This window comes from Naegleria gruberi (genome assembly GCF_000004985.1).
Source record: "Naegleria gruberi genomic scaffold NAEGRscaffold_65, whole genome shotgun sequence".
Taxonomy (NCBI): Eukaryota; Heterolobosea; class Eutetramitea; order Acrasida; family Naegleriidae; genus Naegleria; species Naegleria gruberi.
In genome coordinates this window covers 26,385-37,661 of record NW_003163262.1, presented here as the reverse complement: position 1 = coordinate 37,661, position 11,277 = coordinate 26,385, and the positions used below count along the sequence as shown (strand labels likewise).

At 35.4% G+C, this 11,277-nt stretch overlaps 5 protein-coding genes across 5 annotated transcripts; 3 read left to right on the top strand and 2 right to left on the bottom strand.

Moving 5' to 3' along the window:
* Positions 1 to 22: 22 nt before the first annotated feature.
* On the top strand, positions 23 to 793 carry NAEGRDRAFT_81655 (uncharacterized protein; the record flags this gene model as incomplete). The annotated part of the gene is made up of 1 exon (XM_002670981.1): positions 23 to 793. One exon carries the CDS (start codon positions 23 to 25, stop codon positions 728 to 730), a length of 708 nt encoding a protein of 235 aa, XP_002671027.1. The 3' UTR covers positions 731 to 793.
* A 523-nt stretch (positions 794 to 1,316) lies between these two features.
* Positions 1,317 to 4,058, top strand: NAEGRDRAFT_73926 (uncharacterized protein; the record flags this gene model as incomplete). Its single annotated transcript, XM_002670980.1, has 1 exon — positions 1,317 to 4,058. The coding sequence occupies one exon, from the start codon at positions 1,317 to 1,319 to the stop codon at positions 4,056 to 4,058; it is 2,742 nt and encodes a 913-aa protein (XP_002671026.1).
* A 393-nt stretch (positions 4,059 to 4,451) lies between these two features.
* On the top strand, positions 4,452 to 6,407 carry NAEGRDRAFT_81654 (BRCA1 associated protein; the record flags this gene model as incomplete). The annotated part of the gene is made up of 1 exon (XM_002670979.1): positions 4,452 to 6,407. Exon 1 carries the CDS (start codon positions 4,518 to 4,520, stop codon positions 6,405 to 6,407), a length of 1,890 nt encoding a protein of 629 aa, XP_002671025.1. The 5' UTR covers positions 4,452 to 4,517.
* Positions 6,407 to 8,836, bottom strand: NAEGRDRAFT_59548 (uncharacterized protein; the record flags this gene model as incomplete). The annotated part of the gene is made up of 2 exons (XM_002670937.1): positions 6,407 to 7,261; positions 7,303 to 8,836. 2 exons carry the CDS (start codon positions 8,834 to 8,836, stop codon positions 6,441 to 6,443), a joined length of 2,355 nt encoding a protein of 784 aa, XP_002670983.1. The 3' UTR covers positions 6,407 to 6,440.
* A 672-nt stretch (positions 8,837 to 9,508) lies between these two features.
* Positions 9,509 to 11,075, bottom strand: NAEGRDRAFT_81652 (uncharacterized protein; the record flags this gene model as incomplete). The annotated part of the gene is made up of 1 exon (XM_002670936.1): positions 9,509 to 11,075. One exon carries the CDS (start codon positions 11,073 to 11,075, stop codon positions 9,534 to 9,536), a length of 1,542 nt encoding a protein of 513 aa, XP_002670982.1. The 3' UTR covers positions 9,509 to 9,533.
* Between the last annotated feature and the right edge of the window lie 202 nt (positions 11,076 to 11,277).

The window sequence follows — 11,277 nt, the reverse complement described above, 5'->3', positions numbered from 1 at the left end:
AAGGCAATTCGAAAACAAAAAAATGTCAACAGTCGTTTTATTAATTCTTGTCATCATTGTTGGTGTGTTGACTCATCTCTCCACTCAACAAATTTCATCTTTGCCATTAGCCCAATCCATCAAACAAATGATTGATCATTCTCATCAACATTATCCTGAATCTGACCTTTCCGAATACATGAAGAAACTTTCCGAAACTAAACAACAACGTTCTGCTCTTGCCACTTCAGATATCGAATCTGGTTCTTGGTTATTAGGTGATATGACATTATTTAACGATCAATGTGATCAAACTATTCTTCCATTCACTCAAATGGTGTCAACTAGTAATGGCATTACAATTTCACATGTCATTGGCAGTTTTAAAATGACAATTAGCACCATAATTCCAAGACCTCTCAGTAATCTTTACAATGCAATTTTGTCATATGACGGCGACAGCATTCCAATCTGTTTTAATATTAAGGGAGGTCAACTAGCTTTCACTTCTGATTTTTTGTTGTGTTCCTCAGTTGACAATTTCACACCAACTTGTCAAGCTTCAAATGGAAATGTCTACAATATTGCAATTGTTTACAAATCACCAGGTACAATCTCTGGTGGAGTGACTGCTGGTTTGATTATTGGTGTTGTTTTGTTCTGTTTATTGATTTTGTGTTGTTGCATTTGTTGTATCGTTTGCATTACGAGAAGAAATTCGAGACAACCTAATTATGGAAGATTGAATTAAATGTTTTTGTAATGATTGCAGTATTAGTAAATATGACATAACAAGGTCAGGATCGTTCTACACAATCTTCTGTGTTGATTGTTGATTGATTACAACAATGTTCGAGTAGTAATTTTTTAAAAGATGAAAAATCAGAAAAAAAATGAAAAAACAACAAACCGCCATTTTTGTTCACAATTTTCACACCAACAAGTTGAAATTTCTATTGCTTGTCGTGGGTGTTGTGTTTCTTTTCACAATATTTTCACATAAGGTCAATTCGACAATTGTGAATCAGAAATTTATTTCAAATTGTAATAATACGCAAGATTGGAAGGGAAATTTCGTAAAGGTTGACAGTTTGGATTATCCGGATGTTGATGACTTGTCAATTAATAGTGTGGCAAGTTCTGTAGTTTGGAATATGTCCCTTTCTGGTACTTTCCAAATAGCAAGAAATAATCTAAACCTTTCTTCTTCAATTATGGATTTTTCCACTGCCACTTACATTCAATTTTATCTCAAAGTCAACTCTCCATGTTCCTGCAACACTATTTATCTATATATGGGAAGTGAGGACTCTGCACAAACAGGAGCTGATTACTACATGTATAATGTCGTGTTAGATTTCACAGGATGGAAGAAATTCACATTGAAAAGATCAGATTTCAGTACTGTAAGAACACCACTTGGTTGGGATAAGATTGACCAGTTGGTTTTTTACACAAATTGGGGAACTTCCAAGACAAATACTTCACTTGAGGTAAAAATGTCAGATTTCAGTATGTTTGATGTGGTTGGACCAGTAGTAGGTGATGTGGAATTTTTCAATGCTTTGAATTTTAGTATTCCACAACTTTCTTCTGTGAAACAAGCAGTTCAGGATAAGGATTATTCGAAAGCTAAGAGTGCTTTTTGTACCTATTTGAAATTTGAAAGAAATAACGTACCATGGAGTTTCAATCCTCGAAAGATTTCCTCAGCAGGAATTGCCAGTTCATATATTACAAAGGCAAAGGAAACTTTGTCTGGAAAAATCACCGTTGTAAGCATTCCATACACGTTTGCAGATCCTGAGAATATCAATTGGAATTACAATCCAACAGCTCAACCAGGATCTCCAGATCCATATGATGCTGAATGGACATGGCAATTGAATAGAATGTCATTTTGGACTGATTTGGGACGTGCCTTGTGGTATGCAAATGGAACTTCTCAAATGGAGCTAGCTCAGAATATTACTAACTTGTTTGCTGCTCAATTGAATTCATGGGTGATTAGTCAACCAAGACCAACGTTTGCCAATCAAGCTGGTTATAGCGCTTGGAGAACAATTGAAGCTGGTATTCGTTTGTCAACTTCATGGGCTGAAATTTATCATAGATTCTTGACAGTTTTACCATGCGATGATTTACATACACTTGTCAAGAGTATTTATGAACAAGCAATCTATTTGCATACTTACAGAACTACTGGAAATTGGTTGACTATGGAATGTAATGGTTTGTTTACGGCAGGTGCTGTTTTTCCCGAGTTTAAATTATCTTCCACTTGGAGATCTATCGCAATCTCAACCATGTACAATGAGTCAGTTGCTCAATTCCTTTCAGATGGTGCTCAATATGAATTATCAACTGGTTATCATCATGTTTCAATTGACAATATTATTGGATTATATTTGACAGCCAAAACTGTTGGTATTGTGAATGAATTTCCTGTAGATTATGTGAACAGACTTCAAAAGGCATTGGAATTTGACATTTCAATCATGACACCTTCACTCTACATGCCAGGTCCTTTGAACGATGGATGGGATTATCAGGTTTACAATTATATCACTACCTATGCTTCATATTTCCCAGATTCTGCTCTCATCAAATGGCTCATGAACAGAAATGTCAATCCAGCTCCATCATTCAACAGCACTCTCCTCAAAGATTGTGGGTTTATGGTCATGAGAAGCGGATGGTCTAGCTCAGATAACTATGCCTTGATGGATATTTCTCCACTTGGTTATGGACACGAACATCAGGACAAATTGAATGTAATTATTGACCCTTATGGAAGAAGAAGATTATTGTTTGATAATGGTGGTGGTGAATATGAGCAATCTATTTACAGAACCTTTGCAACATCAACAGAATCTCACAATACTGTCATGGTGGATGGTTTCTCCCAGAAACGTGTCAATAGAGTTGCAAATGATTTGACAGGATATGGAAAAAAGGAAACACCACTTCCAGTTTTTGAAACAACTCAATTGATTGACTATGCCAGAGGTGTCTATATTGATGCTTATAGAAATACTTCTTATTTTCCTGCCAATCACACAAGAGAATTCCTATTTGTCAAGCCAACTCACAATTTGGGTATTAATATGTATGTTGCTATTGATACATTGAAGTCTGCCGATGGAAATCCTCATCATTATCAAGCTCGTTGGCATTTGAGAACTACCAATGTCAAATTTGATTCAAAATTCAATTCTCTCGTCACCAACGATACAGGAGTTCCAAATTTGATGATTATTCCACTTTCTACCTCAACATTAGCTTATCATGCAATTGCTCAAACTACTCCATTTATTCTTGGATTTGATATTCAAAGAGGAGTCGACCCAACACCTGCCACTTCACTTGTTCATTATGTGGAAAATGTGAAAGATGCCTTAATGGTCACATTGTTAATTCCATTGAAAACTGGTGAAAATGTCAATATAACCCAAGTTGAAGAAATTGTAAAGGATTCATCTTATAAGATTACTTTACAAACTATTGGCGGATTAATTACAACTCAAATCAATTTGAGTTATTTACAAAGAAAGGATATTCAAGATAAGAGAAGAATTGAAATTACTCAATCCACTGCAACCTCTTCAATAATCTATCAAGCCATAGCTCCAACTCCAGTTTCATGTCCAACGAGTGGATACAGTGGTGTTGAGTGCGACATGTTCAATTGCTTTGGAATTTCAAGTACCAACTCCTCATCAGTTTGTTCAGGTAATGGAAACTGTACGAAACCAGATCAGTGCACTTGTTTGAATGGTTTCACAGGACTCAATTGTTCTTCAATTATACCAAAACCACAACCATCTCTGTATCCATCACCAAAGCCACAACCATCCTTGTATCCATCACCAAAACCACAACCTTCTGCTATGACTTCCACTGTGAAACCAGTGACATCTTCAACTAAACCAACTCCTGGACAATCTGTCAAGGTTCAAAATTCAAGTATTGTCGTACCAAAGAATAGTGATAGAGTTTCGTCTGCCAATTCTTCATTCGCAATTTCTTTATTTTGGTTGATAATCTTAATTGTTTTCATTATTCACTCTTCTCAATAAAGTTTTTTAACTGTTTATTCTATTCCTTGGTAGCATCAAGTCTTTAAAACTAAACTGTTTTCTCCTTATTGCTGTTTTCAATGAGAAGTGAGAAATTGCAAGTTCCAAGATTGAGAGAAAAATTAAAAATAAAAATTCAAAAAAAAAAGCGCGGAATTGAAAGGCCGACCTCACTGCTTTTCATCGGTTCGGATTTAGAGAAGAATTTATATAATATTCGTTATTTAAAATAGTAATATTAAATACCTTGAAATTAGTATTTACATACCGTAAATATATTATTGTATGTTTTCAATAGAGGTATTCACTTCTGATTCGGAATTGGTAGAGAAACGACTCAGAGAAAAACATTTAAATCATCAATTACTACCCTACTCTAAAAGAGCAAATCAACAAGTAGAATTGTTGAAGGAACATAAGAGCACAATATTGAATTGTATTTCTCATCATCAAATTAACATGCTAAGCACCAACAAGACAAATTCATCATCCTCTTCATCATCATCGGATAAGAAAAAGAAGAAGAATAAGAAGAAGGAAGCAGTGCAATCTTCTTCAGCATCAGCTTCTTCATCATCATCAACAACAACAACACAAACTCTAGATATTAATGCACTGAGTCAATCAACAAAGGAAGAATTAATAGAAAATTATTATGAACCGAAACACATTTTCTTCTCATCAGGTAATCCGAATGTTGAATTGATTACTGGTATTATTAAATTGTACAAACATGGAACACCAAGAAGTTTTACCAATGCAGTTAATGAAAATATTCAAGGAGATGACTTTAATACAGTGCCAAGATCAGCAGAGAAGAGACCAATGGCAAGCAATTTGCTTAATGTTGTGGATTCTGTAAATAATTCAGCAATTTCAGAAGAAGGCCCAAGTGAGGATGAACTCTTTGGATTAATGAGTGGAATGGAGCAAGATGAGCTACCAGAGGAGAGAAGTAGATTGGTATCCATCTTGGCAGTTCCTTCCTTCATCTCTATTGCGGACTTTTTTGAATTTATTGCTTGCTTTGAGTGTAATATTGAAAAGACGAGAATTTTAAGGGACGAATCACCAAACAAGTATATGGTATTATTGCAATTTGATGAACAAAGGAATGCAGATTCTTTCTTTGTGCAATATAATGGAAGACCTTTCAATTCTCTCGATCCTGAGCATTGCAAGATTGTATTTGTAAAGAGTGTTGAATTTACAAGTAGACCTGATATGATGGGCAGTCACTTGGATATCCAATCTTCCAAGGATATGTTCATTGTTGGAAGTTGCAATGATCCTCAACTTCATACTGGATCCAATGCTACTTCTCCAAATACCAACACTGAAACCCAATGTACAGAGCCAGAATGCAAAGATCATGGACATTCTGAAGATGAAAAGAGATATGAATTACCAACATGCCCAGTTTGTTTGGATAGATTAGATTCAGGTGCTAGTGGAATTATTACAACAGTTTGTAACCATCAATTCCACTGCAATTGTCTGACCAAGTGGGGAGATGGTAATTGTCCAGTGTGTAGATATACCGAACAAATAACAACAGAATTGAAATGTGGAGAGTGTGGATGTGAGTCTAATTTGTGGATTTGTTTAACTTGTGGTGTTGTTGGATGTGGAAGATATGAGAAGGGACACGCCATGGAACACTTTTTACAAACCAATCATACCTATGCCATGGAACATAATTCACAAAGAGTTTGGGATTATACAGGTGATGGTTATGTCCATCGTCTTGTTGCTGGTAATACAGAAGGAAAATTAATTGAAATTTCTCATCCAAATCAAAAAGAAGCAATGCGAGAAGCTACAGAGTTGCTGGAGGCTCAGTACAATTCCAAATTGGATTCATTCCTCAATGAGTATAACCAATTACTCTCTCAACAATTGACCAGTCAGAGAGTGTACTTTGAAAACAAACTTGCAGGTTTGGAGAAGGATAAGGATAAGCAAATAGAATCCCTCATCAATGAGTTACAAACCTATCGACAAAACACTCAAAAGATGACCAACAAGGTACAAAAGACTCAAAAGAAGGCAGAAAAGGAAAAGGAAGAAACAGAATTTTTGAAAGAGCTCAACAAGACACTCATCAACAATCAAAAGCAATATGAAATCAAGATTGAAAAATCAGAGGAGAATTACAAGAAATTGCTGGAAAAGAAGGATGCTAAAATTCGTGATTTGGAAGAGCAAGTTCAAGACATGATGTCACACTTCTCAACTCAAGATCAAATTGAAAAGAATCCAGAAATGAAGAATGCCACCATTAGAGCCATTGGAGGTCAATCATCAAGTGGTTCTTCTTCTGATAAACCAAAGAAAAAGAAAAAGTAATAAGAGATGTGATTTCTATTTTTTATTGGATTTTTACTTTTTTGGTGTGAAATACTTGTTGAGCTTGGCAGCAGTTCCATACCTATTGGTATCCATCTGGGAAATATACTTATCTGCGCCACATTCATTAAGTTTTGCAAGAACTCCAGCCAACTGTTCTGGTTCCTTATCTTCATCATAATATTGAACAATTCTCAATAGAGTTTGTAAACCAAGTGTAACAACATTGGTATCATTACAATTCATAACCATCTTGGCAACAGGTACTAGAATTTGATATTTTTCAGTGAATAATTCTAAATGTTGTTCAGTTCCATTAGAAGTTGAATTGGAAAATATCCAAACAGCTTCCTTCTTCATATCAATATGGGTATCTCTATTGTGAAATAGATTGGCAACTAGCTCTAAAACTCCACACTCAACTGCGCATTCCACTTGTTTTTCAGTACATGCAGCAATATTGCTGACAAGAATCATGGCATCTACCTTGATGGTTCTTGATTTGTTGGATTTCAAAATATCATAACAAACATTAAGGGCATTAAGGGTAACCAATTCTTGAGTTTCTTCATCAGTTCCTGCAGAAATATTGACAGCTGCCACAAGTGCTTGACCAATGACATTATCATCAACATGTTTCAACAAGTCCACAATCTTTGGCAATCTGCCAGTCTTTAAGAATACGTCAATCATTTCCTTTGGAAGCATCAATCTTCCTAGAGCTCTACAAACATTCTTCAAAATATCCGAATCCTCAAACGAAAGAAACTTGTCCAATAATTCAATTTCCTTCCTCATGTGACGTTCCTTAGGAAAAACAGTTCCAAAACACAATTTGGAAAAGCACCAAGCGGCTAAAAAGTACCATTGGTCTAAATTCCAATAAATTACTTACCCATTCGTAAAAGAGATGTTGTATCTTCATTTAAATCTGTTGTTCCACTAAATCCTGTAATTAACGTTACAATTTCATTTAAAACATTAGAATCCAACAAGTCATCTCTGAAATTGTGATGATGTTTGGCCAAATTTCCACAAATCCACAATGCTTCATATCTAATAGAGTCACACATTGAGTTAATTAAGAGAATGAGCTTTGTAATGGTCAACTTGGTGACAAGAGTTTCAACTTGATCCATTCTTCCACATGAAAGCTTTTTCACAACCTGTGTAGCAACTAATTGGAGAGACAAAATATCCTTCATACTCAAATTTGACATACTCTTACAATTATTACAAGATTCTTGCTTGAGTGAAAAGTATTTTCCATAAATGGAAGTATCCAGATAAGAAATCAAAGTTTGAACACAGTCAGACTCCAAAACAGAGTCAATACTATCTTCAAAATCTAAATCATCAGAATCTAACAAGTCTTTCAACTTGACAAGATTGTATTTTACAATGTTAAATACTTCATGTTGAGTTTCCTTAATGGAATTATTAATGGTACAGTTTCTATTAAAATCATTACAATATTTACAAGAAAAATTACAAGAGAGATGGTGAGGGGAAGTGGTGGTGGTGGTAGAATTGGTTGGTGTTGCATCGATTGGAGGTGCTTGCTTCTCGTCATGCATTTCGAATACAGTTTCGGTAATGTCATTTGAACTTTCTACCAGAATTGGAAGTTTCTCAACCAATTTTTCAGTGAACAGAATATCCAAATCGAGTTCTAAATGAAAATTATTCTTCTTATCTAGTCTTTGACTCTTCATTTGCTCGAGTGAGAGATCCTTTCTCTTTGCTGGGCCAATTCTACACGAATGTTTGTTTCCAGTCAATCTGGAGGAAAGTTTGACTTGGTTTAGGATAGATTCTCTTCTGTTCATCTTTTTCTTTTTCAAAAAGAGAGCATGCTTTTGAGGAGAAAGTTTGATAGTTGGACGAAAGTTCTCGTGCTTTATCATACATGGCTCAGATTCGTCCATGATTTTCTGAATACTATTTACAATATTTACACTATCTTTACAAGATTCCTTATCTATTGGAAGGATGTTATTAGATTTCGGTTGAGATTCGCCAAGTTTAAAACCTTGAACTGCAACCACAGGAAGAGAATTGCAATTCGAAAGACCAACATTGGAAACAATCATTTGAGAATGATTCACAAAACTCTCACTCATCAAATTGGATTCATTTCCATCAATAAATGATGCATTCATCACTCTATTGTTGCTACTATTAACATTTCCATTCGTGGAAAGTGAGAGTTTGAGATTTTCAACCGAATAATTAAAATTGGCACCACCATTGCTGGAATTACTTGTTGAGGAGAGGGAATAATCCAGAGATGAAGATTGATTTGAATTTTCTTCATCGGTTAAGGAAGTAAAGTGTTCGGAAACACATGTTGAGGAATCAACCGACAAATTTGAAACAATTTGTTTATCAAACGTCTCTTCTGGTTGTATCAATCTATTCGGATCCATGTCTAGTTGGTTTTCTGAAAACGTTGTCGTCAGTGATGAAGAATTGCTCTTGCTTGAAATCAACGATAATGATGATTCAGTTTTTGCTGCTAAGGAATTTATTTGGTTTTTTTTGTAAAATCTAAAAAAAGAAGATCGTTGATTGGTTTTTTTAACTGTAATGTGTGAGGGTGGTTGTTTGTTGAACGAGCTTCTTTCGTTTTTTGATTAGTTTTTTTGTAAGACTTTACAATTTGAACGGAATGACAGCTGAAAATTGGGAGCGATTAAGATTTTACATTAAAGGAAATTGACCAAAGAATGAAAATGAAAGGTTTGATGAAAGAATCGTGTTGAATGTTTAAATAGAGGATAGAGATTGAAAGGTCTGTTATCGAGCCATTCTTTTACGTTCAAATGACTCTTTTGTCTTATTTCTAATCAGTTTGGCATATAGGCGTGACACCAAAATGAAAATAATTGCATTGGTAAGGTTAAAGTCAAAAGATAAAAGGCATGGGTGGAGTTGCGCCACCAACACTTCAGAAATCTGAGCTGATCGTGATGTTAGAATTACACTACATGCCTCAGCATACTAAAGAAAATCACAACCTGTTTACATTAATATTATATTAACACAACATCATATTGTGGTTCTTGATCTATTTTTTAACAATTAAAACATTGAAAGCTCAATTTAACTCTGGCAATAATTTATTTAATTAGTTTGTTGAGAAAGGAGGTTATTAGGCATTATAAGGGACTGTCTCATGTTCTTCACAAACTTTTGAATAACATGTTCATTGTTGTTTACAAAGGGATGGGTTTGCAATTCTCTTGCGGTAGGTCTCTTCTTCCAATCCTTGGTCCAACACTTATCAATAAAATCTAAACAGACTGGACTCAAATTGTTTGGAGTTGGCATTGGTGGTTTGTCGTCTTTGACCATGTGATACATGGCAGCAACTTGATTGAATTCATCGTATGGTCTCTTTCCAAATAGTAATTCGAAAACAACACAGCCCAGAGACCAGATATCTGCAGTGAAACTATACGGTTTGACCATGATAACTTCAGGAGCAGAATAGTGAGGTGTACCAACACAACTAGTTCTAATAGCTTCAATATTCAATAATTGGGCACTGACACCAAAATCTGTAATCTTTACAACACCCTTACCACTAATCAAAATATTGGCTGGTTTCAAGTCTCTGTGAATAATTCTCTTTGAGTGTAAGTATTCAAGACCCATAAGTACCTGAGAAACAACAACACTGACCGTCCTTTCATCCATTGGGCCAGAAGTTTTGATAAAATGTTCAAGTGTTCCTCCGTCGACATACTCGAGCACAATGCTGTACTCTTTAAGTTTGGAGCTATATTTACAACCTAGATATTGTACAAGATATGGGTGATATAATTGTTTGAGAATGTCCACTTCTAACTTGATGAACTTTTTGGAGAATCTTCCTGCCTTGACACTCAACTTTTTGATAGCAACTGGATCCTTAGTATTTGTAATATAATTTGGAATGAATCCCTTGTAAACTTTACCGTGAGCTCCTATACCTAAGAGTTCATCCAATTCAATGATAACCTTAGCGCCGTCATTTGGTTGGAGTGATAGTTGTTGATCTGTCGTGATAGTCATACTTGGATCCTCTTCAATGACATCTGATTCTTCTCTGTTTTCTCTTACCCTTGGTGATTGAATTCTATCGTGGTCCTTGTTCTTGTGCTTCTTTTTCTTCTTCTTTTTAGTCTTGTCACTATATTCTACTTCAGAATTAAGGTGTTGCAATAATTGGTTGAATTGGAACTTTTGTTTGTCTGTATTGGTTGGTGTCTCTTCCTCCATAAAGGTAAGTTGCTCTGCAATAACCTCCTCTGAAGGATTCTTTTCTTCATCTTCATTCATTAAGACCATATCTTCTTCTTCTTCAACTACAGGCATATCGACACTATTTCTTCTTTGACGTTGTTTCATCATACCTGCTTCCTTCTTCCAATCAATAGTTCCATTCTGGTCAATACTGTCAGTCATGAATGTATTTTGTTCCTCAATAGAGTTAATCATAGCCATGTCGTCGTCATCATCCATGTAATTCTTTTGGCCATGATGAAAAAGATCCATATCCTCTTTGAGAGCCATCTCCCTTGATCTTCTTATCATGTCCGTTGGGGAAGCTGGTGGTTTAGGAGTATCAAAATCGAGTCTTGGTAATTCCAATGCTGGTTTTGATTGAGGAGCATCGTCCATTTCCTTTCCTTCTTTTCCATTGTATCTGGAAAGATTTCTTTGAGACATGGCTCTTGATTCTCGCAAACTAACCTTTACAATAAATTCATCTTCACTCGGATTAAGAAGGTTTTGAGATGACTGAGAAGATTGGATTGGTGGTAGGGTTGTTTGGTTGGATGTGTTGGTACCACTAGTGGTTGTTGCAGTAGCAGTAGTATCA